Below are 19,415 nucleotides of genomic sequence, written 5' to 3'. Positions count from 1 at the left end.
AAAGCACAGACATAGTTGTGTTATTATGTGTCGGTAGACTTGCTAAGAATTATCCTATCAGCATGAAATGTACTTTGCATATATAATTTCCGTAAATTAAAGGTATTCGGTCACCTGTTTTTTAATAGCCAATCACAGATTTTACGCGGGTGGCCGCTTTTAAAAAAGATTGCCCCCACACGACCAGCCATGACATACTTAGCAGCGTCGTCTACATGTTCTTTGACGTATCAAATATGGAGGACCGACAGCTACAGGTGTTACGGGGAAGTACGCTAAGCCCCGCCCTTTACCATATATGGAATATGCAAATTTACGGTGACCGTGTACCTTTAAGCCACAGATGTATATTCTGTCAAAGACTATAAGCTTTTGTTGAATTCATTGAAATATTACTGTCCAAGGTTTCACAGATAAAAGCAAAGACACATACAGCAATTTTTAAGATGAATTCTACAACATGTCAAAACTCTATTCCCAGTCCCCGTTGAGAGCAATTATACACTTCTTATGGCTGGACATGCATGTGTCTTGCAAATGTGCGAGTAACAATCTAGTGTCTGGAAATTTCTGGCTGTCATAGAGGGCGCTCTAACTGTAAATCATCTTGCGTGCCCAGAGTTCTCCATTAGGGAGTTTGAGGGGTTGGCCACCCCTCAAGTTATTGAATATTGTATTCACACAGTAATAAAAATACAAAAAGAATACATTTTCACTAACAAAGGGAATACAAGACTGAAGTTACCAGCGTTCTCCTGAGCTTAGAAAAACGGGGAGAGTTTATATATATAATCTGCACATTTTGTTGTCAGGGTATCCTGACCCTGGAGAAATGTTTGAGGGGCAGCTATCCTGAAACTGTGCAATCAGATAATGAAATCTTGGTCTTCAGTCGCCAGTAAGTTACAGTGCAGATGTCATTACGTGCTTGTAAGTGAAATTTAAACTTGGCTTCTCTTCATCGTCAATGAAAGTTGGATGTTCAGTTGAAGTTCAAGAATAACGAAAACTTACAAGTTGATGGTTTTAAAATCTGTGGGTCAATTGAAATCATGCATTTTAACTGAGGTAAACTGGGCTCATAAACCTACAGGTTCTAGTTTGAACTTTAGAATTAGAGGCACACTTGTTTTCATAGGGAGATAGTGCCAAAAGTTCAAGTGCATTACGAAGACAGGTTGTAAGGAATTAGACCAAGGCGACCACAAAATGACAATAAAGTCACTTTTTTATTACCCACCTCAGTAGAAAAGAGCGTTTCCCAGCATAATACAAATAAAAGCGCTAATGTTTAAGCCGAGCTCAAAGAAACTATATATAAAGTTTTCCACATATAAAAATTTAAGTCATGTCCCAAGTGTATGGCTTTCTGTATTTCAATACTGTTTGTAATTCATCTAAAGCTACATGACGGTAGCTGTACCCTTCGATGAATTTTCCAGTCTTTGTGTTCCAGCTGTTAAAAAAAAAAGTTTCTCATTCAACTCGGGGAAAATTATGGCAAAATGTCCTGTGTTCAACCTGAATATCTCTTCCCATGGCTAAAAAAACTGAAAAATTTAGTTTAAATTATAGAAGATTTTCAGACGCCACAACAATCAGCTCTGGTACCTAATTCAAGGTATAATCTTGCCTCTAGTTTTACAGATTGTGTTGAGGGAATGCAAATCTTAGCTTGATAATCATTAAATTACCCAACTTTACACACCTGTGTATAAAAGAGTACAACAAAGCCAATTGCCAGCAGTGATACAAATACTACAATTTCCTGTCCTTCTGTCATCATTTGAATTATCCACAGTCCAAATTTACATTGTCAAAAGAAAATGACTTACAATTTCAGTAAGCCACATGACTATTTCACGATCATTCATTTCGCCCTCTAATAAAAATGGTTTGATCCAAATCTATTGTTTACAATGGTGAGTGTGGACCCATGCACATAGAAACAGTTATGAAAGGGTAAACAATTCTCAGTTGAAGCTGCTCATAACTTAGACTTCAAATCAAGGCAGTGTTTGCCACATACTCATTGTCAAACTTTTTCCAAACTTTTTCTTTCATAATGTGTAACTCATGTAACATTTCACAGTAATATGTGCATTTCAGGATACTTTTAGTATATTTCAGGACACTGACCACAGGCAACTTGACGAACTTTGCAAAACCTGGGCCACAGCGTTGAACTGGAATTTCACTGTAGGGATTCTGCTTCTAAGAGTAGGACGCCCTCATGAGTCAGAATGACCAGTGTAGGTACACCTCTCTCTTCACAAACCTTCATTGTGAACCCATTATTTGCCCTTATTCCCCTGAACTATAAACTGGTAGAAGGGGGGTTGGGGGTAGGGGGGTTTATAAAGGTGTTTACATTGAAAATATAATACGTCATAGATATATGTGAATACTAAATGTACAAAAGAAATAAACTGATGAAAAGTAGTTTTCCAGGACAGTAAAAAATGAAAAACAGAAAGAACAACTTATTGGCAATTATATTAAAGGTTTGTCAATACCAATGAATACATAAATTATTACTGATAATGTATCTAATTATCCAGCATTGTGGCCCCAGATATTTTCTACATCTACAAATTCACTGGCATTGCCAAAACTATAAAATAATAGCAATAATGTACCCCCTCCCGGCCCCATGATGGACTCAAACGAACTTTGCACTCCACAATGTATATAATGTACTCGGTTTTTCCTCGTACATCATGTTTTGCAAAGATCACTTTCATACCTGGAGGGGGTACATTATTACTCATTAAAAATATTACGATAAACAATTACCAGCACATAAGCAGAAATTTTTCTTTTGAAACAAAAAATATTTGTTTCTTTTGCCGCAATCATAGTTCTGTTTTGACCTTATTTTCCTCATTTTTAGACGTATCATTTTCAGAAACTTTCTTTTCAGATTTCTTCTTGTCCTTGTCTTTTTTATCTTTCTTCTTAGTTTTTTTACTTTTGTCTGTTTTATCTTTTTCTTCTTTCTTGTCGGGATCAACTCCTTGCGCTTTCAGACGTGCAATCTGAGCGGCGCCGGGAAAGTTTTGATTTTCAAAGGAGACTTCCTCGCAGCGTTCCTGTTCCACTAGGAAGTTTTTTATTTCAAACGCTTTGCTTCCGTCCGTCAGCACTAGGATAATCCTGTCGTCGGCGATGACGTACCTGAAACACGAGGAACACAAATTCATCAAAGTTGGATGTCTCAACAGAAGCAGGGTTGATGACACTTCAACTTATGTAGGGAATTTTTCAAAAATATATCGATTACGCATCGAAGCAGGTCAACTCTGTAGAGGTGCCTGCATGAGCAAATTAGAATATCCCATTATGCATTGCTCATATCGCGGTAGACTGAAAGAGCAGTCGGTTGAGGGCGCTCTCTATGTTCCCCATATGAGGGAGTTTAGAGAGAATCATCTAGCGACGGATCTTTCAGTCTAGTGTCATGTAAGATGTAAAGAGCTAAAGTTACCACAAAGGGAACGTCTCAGATTGTGACATTAGTTCGAGAAAAGAAATCCCTTCTTTTGGATCAAAAATCCCTCCCCCTAGATGAAAGCTCAAAAGTGTGAAACGTTGATGTCTGATATATGTGGTGTTTTTCCAACGCTTTCGCTGAGAAGTATGTGCTTCAGGAAGACTGTAATATTCAGGGCTATTTTGTTGACAAACATCCGCATGTGTGGTTAAATCAGGCACACATTTAGAAAATTTCCAAAGTGACACTTTTTATCTTTTCTAAAGTTTATAAATTTGATGAATGAAATGATTAGGATACAATGTTAGTGTTGGTAAATTGTGTTTGGGAGTAAACACAATAGCATGACATGAACGAGTTGGAAACAAGTTACTGTAGACTTTGTTGGTAGGAGCGTGCAGTTTTTGTTTATTTTTACATACAATGTAAAGAGAACCTAGGGTCTCAAAATCAAAGTGGGAAAGTAAAGCTCACTAGCTGAATGGAGGTCAAACTGTCTCACCCATAAAGGAATGAATTTTGTGTTTTGAACTCATGCCACAATCTGAGACGGTCCCTAACTGCTGCAAATATGCACTCAAGCATTAATGTTGCTTAATGCCTTCTGCTGTGCAGGCGATAAACAGTATTAATGTCCTCGTCCATATTTTGCAGAATTTTTGTGATATCTTCAATTTACGTTGAGTCTTTCCATTGAGTTTTGTTAATGGTATGCAAATCACAGCGCTAGTAACTCTAGCTGTATTTACATTATTATCATTTTTAGCTCCCATAGCCATATGTATATATGGCAATGGAAGCTATTCTTATAGGCTAGGGAAATGTCTGTATGTATGTATGTCTGTATGTCTGTATGTCTGTGTGTCTGTATGTCTGTATGTCTGTCCGTCAACATCAAAAACTCCAAAACCGCTGTACATTTCATCTTGATATTTGGTGTATACATGGATGATGGGCTGTAGATGAGATTTTGTTCAAATGAAGTTGTCATTGCCAAAAATATGCAAATTAAGTGAAAAAATGTAAAAACAGTCAAATTGAAAAAACTCAATAACCACTGAGCAGATTACATGAAAAATTAGCATGTAAGTACTTTGGGCTGACATGAAATGATTGTGCACATCTTGGGTCAGTATCTTGGACTTGCTATTTTTCATGAATTTTTTTGTAATTTTCTCCCATTTTTGGTCAAAAAATCTTCTTCTCTGAAACCACAAGTCCGATTGATTTGAAACTTGGTATGGAAGTGCATAGGAGTGACCTTTCCCAAATTTGGGCAAATCGTGGTGAAATTTGCATATTTTTAGTTTACACGTCCACAGACTCCCATGTATAAGGCAGATCTCCATAGACTCCCATGTATAAGGCCACAAAAAATAAAAATTTAGTTTCTCATCGTATTCATATTGCAAAAAGGATGATGCAGTGACACAATTTTTAGTCCCCATGGATGAAGTCCAGTGGGCTTATAGATTGGGTCATGTCCGTCTGTTCGTCCATCCGTGAGTCCATCCGTTCACGCAGATATCTCGGATATTTTGACAAAATGTCATGTGACCTTGATGACCTTTGATCTCAAATATACATATTTGTCCATAACTCAGTAACCACAAGTGCTACCACCCTTCATATATGGTATGATGGGACACCCTATGACGCCACATATTGTACCTCATTAATTATGCACATATCTAATTTTGAGCGAGCCAATAGAGCTAGAGGTCTGATTTTTGGTATATAGGGATAACTTAGCAAAACAATTTTTTTGACAAAATGTCACGTGACCTTGGTGACCTTTGACCTCAAATATACATATTTGTCCATAACTCAGTAACCACAAGTGCTACAGCCTTCATGTATGGTATGATGGGACATCTTATGATGCCACATATTGTACCTCATTAATTATGTGCATATCTAATTTTGAGCGAGCTAAAGAGCTAGAGGTCTGATTTTCGGTATATAGGGATAACTTAGCAATACAATTTTTTTGACAAAATGTCACGTGACCTCGGTGACCTTTGACCTCAAATATACATATTTGTCCATAACTCAGTAACCACAAGTGCTACACCTTCATGTATGGTATGATGGGACACCTTATGACGCCACATATTGTACCTTATTTATTATGCGCATATCTAATTTTGAGCGAGCCAATAGAGCTAGATGTCTGATTTTTGGTATATAGGGATAACTTAGCAAACAATTTTTTTGACAAAATGTCATGTGACCTCGGTGACCTTTGACCTCAAATATACATATCTGTCTGTAACTCAGTAACCACAAGTGCTACACCCTTCATGTATGGTATGATTGTACACCTCATGACGCCACATATTGTACCTCATTAATTATGCACATATCTAATTTTGAGCGAGCCAAAAGAGCTAGAGGTCTGATTTTCGGTATATAGGGATAACTTAGGAATACAATTTTTTTTGACAAAATGTCACGTGACCTCGGTGACCTTTGACCTCAAATATACATATTTGTCCATAACTCAGTAACCACAAGTGCTACACCCTTCATGCAGCTTGAGCGGACGTATAGAAATTTGCATAATTCAATAGGCTGCAGAGCCTCGTTCGGAATGTAAACAAGCAATATGTCGGAATACACGTCGTTCGAGCGACTTGGTCGTGAAAATGGGCTCGAAAGCTCACAAATATGATTATTTAATGCGAAATTGAACATGCTATGAGGTAATGTACACTTTTGAGAGTAATTTCATCGTATCTATGCATGATAGAAATAAATACTAATGATAATTGACAACTGAATTCGTACGTTGCAATGATGGTTTATACCTCTCAGCTGTGTGCTATTTTTAGACTGTGACCCGAAACACACTGATACAGGTCTTGAACAAAAATAATACTTGTTGTGTCAAACCACTTGCTATTGAACAACGCTTGTGACAAGTTTCGTGAATTTCTGACAGTGCGCCTATATTTGCGGCATGATTTCATGATGCCATGTATGCGCTGTTAGTGTTACCCTACAAGACCGATCGTACAGCCCAGTGTACGCGTGTACAGCGTACAATGCTATGGCACTGAAACTCGCCTTTATGCTATCGGACTTCAGTCAACATTGACGAGTTGAAACATGGTAACTGAACAGTGATATACTACCCGTTACCAGTGAAAAGGAAAACTGTGACAAATCACGGTCACTCAAATCCACTCTTACAACGATATTATTATCTTGAAAGGCTGAGGGGTCAGTAAAATCAGGCGTGGGAATGTGACCACCACATCCTGCATCGACTCCAAACAGACAGACACTGACAGTTGACAATGACCGAATGAATACAAGAGAAGTCGGCCAGTACAGTATGCACCCTATTAGAATATATGCTCCATATTAGTGTTTCTTTTTTGAAGTCTCACATAAGTTATATACGAAAGCAATCTAAATGTCATTCATAAGATGAGCGTAATGTTTGCAAACTTCACAGATCACAGTTCAACGCACGTATGATATACACACATTGGGTAAAATTAAAGATGGCGGTGTATCGCGATCGTGGTAGCGAGTTTTGCAGTCTTCGTCATAGTTACACTTGAAGTTCGTTAAAAAGTCATAGGAGATGGCGAAGCAACTTAGTTAAGAGTCATCAAGCCATGAATTTTACTGAAGAAATGGCATAATGTTTGCCTGAACTTTAATACGGTACGCGCGCGATCTGCAGAAACACGGAGGCAGACCGTACATGTTTTGCAGGGTGGACGTGGGAGCTCTTCGACTTTGAGTGTTTTCTGAATGTTCGTAGTACCCGGTAGTATTAAACCGACAAAATAACAAAAACTATGGTAGTAAAAAGTTAAAATTGTTTGGCATATTCAACTGTGAAGAGATTGCGTATGCAATCATATTGCTTTGTTGCGAGTGGCAGACTTCTCCTGGCCGAGTCCCACTGCACTGGCCGAGTGGTCGGCACCATCGGCGCTGGCGATGGCCGAGTTCGCAACTGCCCGACTTCTCCGGGTTACCCAATGGAATATTGGTAGCCAATGCCTACGAGGACTACCGCGAAATTGTAACCCAAGCATCAAATATAAATATAACATAAGTTGGATTGACAACAGTAAAATATGTGATATTGTGCAATCTTTGGGCCTAAACAATTTGTAAACGTGAGCAAGGCGTCAGCGGAGTGCAACACGTTCCTCACTTTAAGCGGCCATCTTGTCTTCTGATGGCGGGACGGTGTACGACCTACGAGGCCAAAGCAGTGATTTGCAGGGCATGAACAAGAATAAAACTAAGTTAGGGGGCTTAATAATGATTAGACTGTCTAACTATGTAAAAATATTCACAAGAATCAGCTGTGCATGTAGTTGCGGCAGCCCAAAAGTAGGCCTATGTTTAGCGAGCCATAGATCGACAATACACACATAGCACCAAAAGTAAGCCGTAGAAGTTGATAAAAATTCATAGGCACAAACTTAACTGCTTTATATGACCATAGAAACGTCTCTGACATCGTTTGTTGGGAAAAAATGGGCTGAAATTGCCCCCCAAAAAACAGGAAAAATCACACTAACGTCAAGTAGAACAGCGCCCTCATCACTACTATTTGAACGAAATTCTAATATAAATATGCAAATAGGGGTATCTCCGCTCAAGCTGTCATGTATGGTATGATGGGACACCTTATGACGCCACATATTGTACCTCATTTATTATGCACATATCTAATTTTGAGCGAGCCAATAGAGCTAGAGGTCTGATTTTTGGTATAAAGGGATAACTTAGCAATACAATTTTTTTGACAAAATGTCATGTGACCTCGGTGACCTTTGACCTCAAATATACATATCTGTCTGTAACTCAGTAACCACAAGTGCTACACCCTTCATGTATGGTATGATTGGACACCTCATGACGCCACATATTGTACCTCATTAATTATGCACATATCTAATTTTGAGCGAGCCAAAAGAGCTAGAGGTCTGATTTTCGGTATATAGGGATAACTTAGCAATACAATTTTTTTGACAAAATGTCACGTGACCTCGGTGACCTTTGACCTCAAATATACATATTTGTCCATAACTCAGTAACCACAAGTGCTACACCCTTCATGTATGGTATGATTGGACACCTCATGACGCCACATATTGTACCTCATTAATTGTGCACATATCTAATTTTGAGCGAGCTAAAAGAGCTAGAGGTCTGATTTTCGGTATATATGGATAACTTAGCAATACAATTTTTTTGACAAAATGTCATGTGACCTCGTGACCTTTGACCTCAAATATACATATTTGTCCATAACTCAGTAACCACAAGTGCTACACCCTTCATGTATGGTATGATGGGACACCTTATGACGCCATATATTGTACCTCATTATTATGCACATATCTAATTTTGAGCGAGCCAATAGAGCTAGAGCTAGATGTCTGATTTTTGGTATATAGGGATAACTTAGCAATACAATTTTTTTGACAAAATGTCATGTGACCTCGGTGACCTTTGACCTCAAATATACATATCTGTCTATAACTCAGTAACCACAAGTGCTACACCCTTCATGTATGGTATGATGGGACACCTTATGACGCCACATATTGTACCTCATTAATTATGCGCATATCTAATTTTGAGCGAGCCAATAGAGCTAGAGGTCTGATTTTTGGTATATAGGGATAACGTAGCAATACAATTTTTTTTGACAAAATGTCACGTGACCTCGGTGACCTTTGGCCTCAAATATACATATTTTTTCATAACTCAGTAACCACAAGTGCTACACCCTTCATATTTGGTATGATTGGACACCTTATGACACCACATACTGTACCTCAATAATTATGCACATATCTCATTCTGAGCAAGCCAATTGAGCTGGATGTCTGATTTTTGGTATACAGGGATAACTATAGGAGAGAAATTTTTTGACCAAATGTCATGTGACCTCGATGACCTTTTACCTAAAATATATGTTTATGTCAATAAATAAGTAACCACAAGTGCTATGTCCTTTGTATTTAGTAGGATGGGAGACCTTATGACAACACACGCTTTACCTCATTAATTATGTACACATCTAATTCTGGGCAAGCGAATAGAGCTAGAGATCTGATTTTTTGGCATATAGGGATTAATTAGCAATATAATTTTTTTTTTCAAAATGTCATGTGACCTCGATGACCTTTGACCTTGATTATACATATGTATGCATATTTCAGTAACCACAAGTTCTATACCCTCCAATTTTGATAGGATATTAGACCTTAAGATGTCACATCTTGTACCTCATTTATAATGCGCATATGTATTTCTTGGCTGGCCAATACTGCTAGAGGTCTGATCTTTTTTCCCGATTTAGAACCATAACTTAGACATGCCTCATGTGTTTCAAATTGGGAACAACGACATAGACCTATGTGCCCATAGATCTCAACATATACACTCCAGTGATACTTCTTAATGACCACATTTTCCTGCCCCATCAAGACTAATACTCCTATTACAAGTGGGGACTATGTCATTGTAAATGACTTGTTGAGTCAATGGTTGTATCACAGTATTCGATATATCTAATTCTGTATTTTTTCCATTTTATATTCTGAATAAATACATTAAACATATTTCACTGTCTTCAGTACATTACATTTAAGTATTTTCACTTCATGCACTTTATCCCTTTCACACATGTTCAAATATCTGACCAGAGAACAAACACAAATAGTCCAGGATGGGAGCTACAGTGTCATTGACGCTATTTTTTATTGTCCTAACCAAAGGTCCCACCAGCTCATTGAAAAACAATGAATTAGATTATACCATCGTCATTACTTGATCTCTGTAGGCTTGCACACATTTTATTGCACAGGGAAAGCAATTGTTGGTGTCAATAATTAAATAATAACACACGCCAGCAAGGGCGAGATCACAATTTGCTGCCCGCCCAAGGGATGGTGCTCATGACGGTAATATTGATGATGCCCGAGCCGAAGACAAGGGTATCATCTATATTACCGTCATGACCACCAGCCCGACAACAAATCTTGATCTTGCCCTTGCTAGCGTGTGTTATTAATTTTATTACACCGAACAAACACTTTTGTTTTCGAAACTTTGCTTAGAATGCAGTCAAGTGTCGATCGAGACTCGCCACAGTGAAATGTTCTATTTGTTGCTCGATCGCAATGCTACATGAAGTTGAAGATCAACTTAAATTAACGTCTAAAATCGAAGACAGTGTTGTTAAAGCTTTTCTCGTTTAATGTACTAAATGTCGTCTACTTCAGGTCAAGCTAATTTCTTGTGTCATTTCAAAAGCTATTGCTTTACAGAAAATACCATCAAATGTACGCGATGATGCTGTACGCACAGAAAGGATGCGTGGTATTTCAGAATGTGGTAGCGGGCTATATCAGCGCACGCGACAGGGCTATATCACCTAAGCCATGTTCTATCACTTTTTTTTCTATATCACGTGAGTGAGGCTCAGTCAATCACAGTACCTGGATAATGTGTGAGGTGTAACAATATTATTTTTATTGTTGTCACCACCGAGCTCCAGTAACAAAACAAAAGCTTTGTAACAAAACATACTTGAAAATGGGAATTTCAGCGGAGTAGAAAACTACCATATAACTGCCTGCCTGGGGACAAGTGAATTTTTACAGTTGACTGTCTGATGGACAGCTGTGAATAATTTCTGATGTTGGGGTTGCCACATGCAGGAACTTAACCCTTTCAGTGCTGTATTTTTTCCCGCTAAAATTTTGGTGTAACATTTTATCAATTTTTATGAATTTTTCTGTAACTTTTTGATAATTTTTTTGCCAAATGGATATCACATTTTATTGGCTACAGTTTTTTAGCAAAATTTGTTGAAAAAATTAGACAAAAATTGACCCAGGTAAGAAAAAGGCGACAAAAATTGACTTTTGCACTCAAAGTACTTTCCACAAGTACTCTTGCCTTTGACCCGTAAACATGTAAATAATACTTTACCCAATCAGAACCTGGCTGTGGCATAAGCAGCCAATGAGAAATCAATGACATCATCATACCTCAAACTTGATTGCAATAACGTTAACTTGATATATTATTCTGTCGAACTTAGGATGTTGAAGTGTGTCCTACTGGGCATCACTTTTTTGTATTTTCTGTTGAAACATATGTGATAATTACAGAACCCTAAGGCGAGACTACAAGTGCGTCATACTTAAGGTTTTTGCACTTGGGCATTTTGCCATCCCTGCACTTGCTAGATGCTTTTGCAGGGATGGCTACAGAACACACTGCAAGGTCTTGTGCAAAATACCCAAGCATGGTGCACTGGCACTGTCTCGCAATGGGGTTGTGACATGTTCTCATACAAGGTCACAACAACTTTTCTACAGATTTTGAACACCTGCATGGAGCACGACCTGAACTCGACAATCCAAGCCTGATGGCCTACGAATCCGTATCCAGGGTATGAGACAAATCCTGACACTCATCCAGTTGGGTTGCTTGAAACTGTCTAAATTTGCTAGCATGCACAGAAACCTGATATATGCATGGGGTGTCTGGAAACAATCAATTGCACACACGTTTGAACACAGCATTTTTGGAGCACGCAAAATCCTCTATTTCTCTATGACAGATGTATAAAACTTTCTTAAGGTAAAACACGCCTTGGGGACAGAAATTTGAATGTTCAAACTTTTACAATTCTATTCTGATCTAGCACTTGTGGGGGTTTATTTTAAAGTTCTAAGTGAAAGAAAACTTTTTACAGTCTTAGTTTTCGAAAATTGAAAATTTTATTTTTCTCCATAGAGTTAATACAGGGATGGCGGCCATTTTGAATTTCAAATATCGGTAAATCTTGGCAAATTGTTTCCCTACAACCAAAATTTGCATAATGACCCCCATTTTTATTCTTAATTTTGAAAGAAAATGGTTGAAAGATTCATTGAGGAAAGTTTGGGCAAAGTCTTTCACTTTCGAGGCATATATCACCTTAAAGTTTGTCTTACCTTGTAAGTTCATAGTGTGCATTGAATAACATAGACTGCCACATCACGGTAATTTCTTCAGTCTCTTTTCTGGTTGGGTTTCCAGAGACCGTTGCAAACATCATCAAAGTTTTCCCTTTCTTGGTCATTTGTATCATTTCTTCTGGCTTACTGGGGTCAAGTTTATTCAGATCCAAGTTTGGGATTGGTCTCTTGTGCTCTGGCAGGTCATCAGGGTCAGGATCATCTTCACCTTCCTGTGAAAAAAATAAATATTACTAATATGATGGAAAAGTGCTCTACAGGAAGAGTTAAGGTAAGGTAATACACACCTCAAAATTGGATGATTTTAAACTTTTCCTCAAACTTTCTGTTCTAAAGAAAATTTTCACCCATTTCCTCTCAAAATAAAGAACAAAAATCAGGGCTTACTGTGAAAAATTTAGTACTAGAGAAATAAATAACCCAATATTTATAGATATTTGAAATCTAAAATGGCAGCTATCCCTGTATTAACTCCTCGAGGGAAAATTAAATTTTCAATATTCACAATTAACCCTTTAAGCGCTGTAATTATTTCCCGCCAAAATTTTAGTGCAACATTTTACCAATTTTTATGAAATTTTCTGTGATTTTTTTGATAATTTTTGACCAAAAAGCCATCACATTTCATTGGCTAGAGGTTTTTCTCAAAATTTTGGCGAAAATCTGAGAAAAATTGACAGGGGTTTATTTTATAACGGGGACAAAAATAGACTTTGGCGCTCAAAGGATTAAGCCAGCGAAACCTTTATTTATTCCATAATCTTCAAAATCAGCCCCTACACAGTATTGCAAGTGTGTCAGAGACTGTTTCCAATGTCTACTTCCAATGTGTATTCTATCTTAAACGCACTATAGCTATAAACTCTTTAAGGTAGAACGTGCCTCAGGGACAGATATTTGAACTCTCAAATTTTTACAATTCTTTTCTGATATACCACTTGTTGGGGTTCATTTGAAAGCTCTTGGTAAAAGAAAACTCTTTACCGGCTTGGTTTTTCGAAATTGGAAAATTTTATTTTTCTCCATAGATTTAACATTGGAATGGCGGCCATTTTGAATTTCAAATATCGGTAAATCTTGGGTTCTTTGTTTCTCTTGTACCAAAAACGGTGACCCCCAATTTTTATTCCTGATTTTGAAAGAGAGTGGTTGAAAGATTCCTTGAGGAAAGTTTGAGCAAAAGTCTTTCACTTTCGAGGCGCATACTACCTTAAACGATATTGACATCATTTTTCTTCTACAGAACAAACACATTTTCTTTGTTTCCATAAACTTGATAAAATGTTGCAATTTAGAATCGGTCTTGCAAACTCAATGCATTGCATGCAATGTTATTGTCGATACAGGAATTCTGATCCGGACTTTCAATTTGGTAATCTCAACAACATTACCATGCAGATTGTTGACACTTTGAATATTAGTATGACTCTATTTGTGTAGCAGAACAAGAAAATATATTTTCATAAACTGACCAAAAATGGAGATTTACGTCTAAACTTCTAAAAACCTGATTTCCTACAAAAAACCCTTGTAATTTTATCATTTTTAGATCCCAAAATTGGCAAGTTGAAAATAGTCTGAGTCCACCTTCACTCACAATCATAACTGGCTATGTGGCCGGTGACGTCATCAACGAGTTACCATTGAATCCTATGACGTGTGTGACACTCAATATACGAGACATGTAATAATGGCAAATTCTGGAATGATAGTTCACCAATAGTGATGACTCAGCATTAAAGTTGCTGATACAAGTGAAATATCCACTACCATGGTTACTCTTTGTGAAAGTCTCAAGAGGAAATATCTTGGTCATAGATAGTTAGTGCATTAAAATATGACCTTTTTTTTCTGCTGGTATACGGGTACCTGTTGCTTTGATTAAAGTTACTTTGTTGCCACGAAAAACTACAGCTCGTCTATTTTTGTTACCAAATATAAACAAAATCCATTTATCATGATACATTGCTCGACAGATTCTATCTATTAATTTTTACAAAGGTCATAAAATTGTAGCGATTGTTTTTTGAACACTGCACATGTCTGGTTTTGAGCCAACCATGTGTACATTGACTAGTATGTAATAGTTTATCAATAATCAAAAACTATCTACTGTTGATTGACCAATCAGAGTGCTCAATTCAGGGTGTTTTATTTACTCGTAAAGCCTTGGTCACCAAATTCCAGAAACGAATGACAGCGCCGTAGTAAAGTACTGTCCAATCAAAAGTGACCATGTCATATTCTGTAGACATCTGGTACGTTTTTTTCCCTGATATTCAAATTTGGTAACACAGCGGAAACCAGCTGCAACACAAAATCTGCGGTGGTACAAACATAATCTAATGTGCCCTAGGGCATTTATAGGATGTTCCATTACCTTGGAAGGCTATTTCACAAATAAAAGTTTTAATTCATATCCTAAACATGTTACATTGACAAAGGGGACGGTTGAAGTAAACACATTGAAAATGAAAATCTATCTGTAAGGGGCGATAGTTTTTAAGTCGGATAAAACCCTCGCACTCGGGCTTTTCTGGTATATAAAGTCCAACCCTACAATAAAATGTCTCGGCCTGCGGCCTCGACATTTTATCGTTGGGTTGGACTTTATATACCAGAAGAGCCCTCGTACTCGGGCTTTATCCTATACTAAATCCCTTATCCTCTTGCAAAGTTCATTTTCAACAATCAGGTCCAATTGATGAAAACAAGTGAATTACAACATGTCCCATATGGTGCATTTTAACAAAGACTTGAACATTTGAAGGTCCCTGAAAACATAGATTAAAGCCAAGTGGGTAAAAGTACATATAGTTTTGGTGGAAAACCACTTTTTACTGACTTGGCTGATGGAGGAAGTTATTCTGTCTGGCAGAAAAAAGGATACACTGCTAGTCATCCTCCCAATAATCCTATGCTAGCATCTATTTTGCATTCACTGGATTCAGGCCATGCATAAGTCAAGTTGCAGGACCACATAGGTATCAAATTTCACAAGTAACTTTCTCTTCATTTTCAACAAAACATTCAAAAATATGAAAATTCAAGACAAAGTCAGGATGAGGGCGTTTTCTGCAGGTAAAGCCATGAACATATGGTGATTTTATGTCAATACACACAGCACACATATCATTCTGGCAAATTTACCTGTGTGAAGGTAACAAGATCATGTATGGTGCAACATACACCTGGATTATTCAACATGCACCTGGGTACCTGGGTATTTCAACCCTGCCTAAGGTTTCTTCTCCATATAATACTATGCCATTCACAAACATGAATCTATGATATGGTTTTTCTATTGTTTGTTTGTTTGTTTGTTTTTAAATCAAGAGGTTCCTACAACAAACATGAAAACAACCAAATAATCTGTTTCTATGCAGCATTAATTCTGACACACAGCAAGATGACGATCACTGCAAAACTGACAATTTCTGTCATGTATGGTGTACTGTCATTCTGTAAGTTTCATTTATTTTCAACAAACTCAAAAAAAAGCTGATATGGCTGGCAGACTGAGATGTGCAAGGCTGAGAAAAAGAAACTTTGACCTTATTTTCAATGCTTGATACAGTTTACAGTTGGTATGGTAGAACTTCATAAAATGTTGACAAGTCACTTTATTGAAATACGATGTCATAGTTTACTGCATAACGACGCACTGAGGAAGTGTTGTACAGCAAACATTACAAAACCAACACTTGTTTGAAATAATGCTCCTGTTTTGCACTCGGGCAATAAGTTAGTTCTGATCTGGTCATATAAATCCAAGCAATATTTTCAATATCCATTTTGAAGTTTGAATGAAGCTAACTAACTGCAGTAATTTGTAGCAGTGTTGGGAAATACGTTGGATGTGCACTTTTCGTATTGTGACATGACAAAGAAATCAGGCCCTTCTATCATTAACCCTTTCACCATCATGGTTTGTCCAAATCCATTGTTTTCTATGGTAAAGTTGGACCTGTATACAGGGAACTGGGGGTGAAAGGGTTAAAATGATCAAAATTGTCTTCAGGATCTAAGTAATTCAATTCCATGCCATATGGTGCATAAAGGCTACTTTTTTCCGATGATAGATTTTCATGATATCATAAAAATCCTGAACTTTTCTAATCACAAGAACATTTTGATAATTCTTGCACTGAGTTTGTTTATGCTCACTGCTAGTGAGACAGTCAGTGTCGACCCCAACCGCGAGGCATACTGGTAGTGGGGATTTGGAAATTAGTCATGAAATTTGTCAAATGCCCAACCCCCTGGGGCAAGAAAATCCCCACCTAATTTCCCCCACCTCAATGGGTGGGGTATTCATAAATTCTGTGCTTGTCCGTTAAAGTGACTAGGGGGATCAGTATGAGGCAATTGCCCCACCCCCTCTGGCAAAGTTTCATGGCAAACACTAAGTCCCCCACATTTGTCCCGTATCGCCAGAGGTGGCGGTCCCTCTGGGATTATATTGACTGCTGCATTAATGAATTTTTGTTGAGTTGAACAATCAGACTTTCTATTTCTTAGAAAACAATGGTATAAAATAAAAACTGATACCAACCAAAATCAACCGTGGATGAGAAATATATCTTTGGTTAAAATGTCAACAACTGTCACAATATTTTCCCTTGTGAGTGCTTTTATTCTTCCCACCAAAATTTTAGAGCAATATTTTCCCATTTTTTGCAAATTTTTCTGTAATTTTTTTGATGATTTTTGGACCAAATGGCCATTATGTTTTATTGGCTACAGTTTTTTATCAACATTTTTCACAAAAATTAGAAAAAAAATTGACTGGGGTAAATTTTATAAAGGCAACAAAAATTGACTTTGGCGCTCAAAGGATTAATGCCTGTTGGAAGCCATGTTATTGTTTTCACTCTCATGCTGTCTTCAATGAAGAACTCAGGTATTGACTGCTTACGATGATTGATTTATTTAATACGGCAGTCCGATGATGGTATTTCAACAAAAATGTTTATATAAAAATATAGAGTGTAAGTTTTTCTACTGGTGCCCCTTTTCATTTCAGTTGGCAGGACAAAAATGAAGAAATTTTCATTCACATTGAAAGTGCTTGTAATTTTTGCCTGTACTGGGGTAACTTCAATTATAAGACAAAAGAGAAAATCTTTGTGGTACAAAATATTATTTTGTTAGACCAAATATTAGAATGCACAGGCTTGTTACATGCATGCATAAAAAATGCAGAAGTGCTGAAACTATTTCATAGTCTGTTGAATATACATGAGGATGGGGCTGTGTACAGCAAACAATATACACACCAGATGATGCACAGTGGTTAATTCTACTAAAGACAAAGCTTTGATTTCTCGCCATTGTTTCACTCTCTGGGAATTAAACTGGCATTAAGACAAGACAGATGGCAACAGATGTTTCAACACCTCAAGCTAAACAAAATGACAATTCTATACCACTGGTAACAACCAGCAACAGTATTCAACCAATCAGAAAGTAACACATTGTCTAAACTTATTTCCAGCCTCTTTTGAGAGTCACAGATTGCTTTGCTGTGTGCTGGCGGTTTGAAGAAATTGTAATCCGTGGCAAGAACAGGGGGTTAAATGTTGTACTAAAATTAATTATGTGACCAAAGAAATCATGATATCTTGACACTGTCAAACACATTTTAAATCTGTTTAAATTAACCCCACGTCGTCTGCAAACTTACATACCTCCCATTGATCGAATAAACGTTGCACATCGGCGTCGTTGTAATCTCGTACATCTTTCTTTTTCCACGCTTCTGTCGGTTGCCCGGGTTGTTTTTTCTCTTTGTCGCCGTCAGCGAAGCCAGGGTCGATGGCAAGGAGGTAGAAACAGAATACAGCCACTAACACGTGGAAAAACACGGAGCTGTGTGTCAACACAACCATGTTGAGAAGTCAGCATCTGCAATGAACCCGGAAGTCTGAGGTCATATGAAATAGTTCCGACCGTCTCACAACATTGTATTAACTTTATTCATCCACACTTGCTTCCTCCGATATCACGACGCAATGAACATTTCCGCAGACATTGCGGTGTTATTCTTTTACAGCGGGATAAAACAAAATAACATTTTACTGCATTGAACATCAAATTCGTGACCTTTAAAGCATGAAATTCTGCGTTCTGGTTGCTGAGTGACAGATCTATCTTTTTAAGGGTGATTCGAATTTGAGCAGAGTACATCGTGATCTAAAGTAATACAAAAACGTCGATACCATTGGCTACAAAAATGGCGCATGTTACACTCTAACCAATCGTTAATCGCGTTTTAACACTTGGTTGAGCATAACCATGTACCTAATTTGCAGTACAAAATTCGTCTCCACATGAATTTTACGCAATTATTAACGCCTTTGTTCGTATGAAAGTCTTTATGCAATAAACTGCTTCATAATTGGAAAAATGCAATTCCTTTAACCTTGAAAAATATAAACATTCGCAGTCCTGACGTTAAAATTGATGCTGGTATGCAAATATTCGAGCAAATAGGAACCACACCCACTTGCCCATAAGAGACCTTTCTCTGAGTTCACACGAGACAGCTGATAATTCTGGAAGGTGAGCCAACAGCTAGCTTTGTGTCAGACTGCAGCAAAACTGACATAAATATGTCGTGATATCCGACCAATAGTCAGTCAGGAATTTCCACCGTGACAGAACGTTTGTAGCCTGGAGATTCAATCGTTGCTTTTGAAGTGGTGTGGAGATATGGCAAAATGGATTATGATACGAGGTCGTAATAATGGACGGTCAAAGTTGACTGGCATGTCGTAAGTCTGTAACTTCCTTCCATTGATCGTTCATGTTTTTGCACTCCATCAGTCTGTCAAAGGGAGAGTCAACGCGGACTTTTGTGATAGCGTGAAGATCCGATAATTTCATATCACGTTGGATGA

General features: G+C 37.6%; 1 protein-coding gene and 1 long non-coding RNA gene across 2 annotated transcripts in view; both read right to left on the bottom strand.

The window, feature by feature from the left end:
* Positions 1 to 19,415, bottom strand: part of LOC139124946 (uncharacterized) — a 477,972-nt gene that overhangs the window by 173,523 nt on the left and 285,034 nt on the right. The window lies entirely within an intron of this gene.
* LOC139124579 (LDLR chaperone boca-like) lies at positions 1,211 to 19,160 on the bottom strand. The gene is made up of 4 exons (XM_070690710.1): positions 19,022 to 19,160; positions 18,204 to 18,420; positions 12,490 to 12,725; positions 1,211 to 3,177 (listed from the first exon to the last, which is right to left on the bottom strand). Exons 2-4 carry the CDS (start codon positions 18,402 to 18,404, stop codon positions 2,856 to 2,858), a joined length of 759 nt encoding a protein of 252 aa, XP_070546811.1. The 5' UTR covers positions 18,405 to 18,420; positions 19,022 to 19,160; the 3' UTR covers positions 1,211 to 2,855.

The sequence above is a fragment of the Ptychodera flava genome, assembly GCF_041260155.1.
Source record: "Ptychodera flava strain L36383 chromosome 23 unlocalized genomic scaffold, AS_Pfla_20210202 Scaffold_24__1_contigs__length_23054250_pilon, whole genome shotgun sequence".
NCBI lineage: Eukaryota > Metazoa > Hemichordata > Enteropneusta > Ptychoderidae > Ptychodera > Ptychodera flava.
The sequence above is the reverse complement of the archived record's forward strand: the minus strand, read 5'-3'. Positions and strand labels throughout refer to the sequence as shown.

Excerpts from the sequence above, each read along its gene's own strand:
- LOC139124579 (XM_070690710.1), bottom strand. The coding sequence starts at position 18,404 with ATGGTTGTGTTGACACACAGCTCCGTGTTTTTCCACGTGTTAGTGGCT. Across the intron at positions 12,726-18,203 it reads GTTTATTCGATCAATGGGAG|GAAGGTGAAGATGATCCTGA; the intron begins GTATGTAAGTTT and ends TTTTTTTCACAG. Across the intron at positions 3,178-12,489 it reads GCACACTATGAACTTACAAG|GTACGTCATCGCCGACGACA; the intron begins GTAAGACAAACT and ends CTCGTGTTTCAG.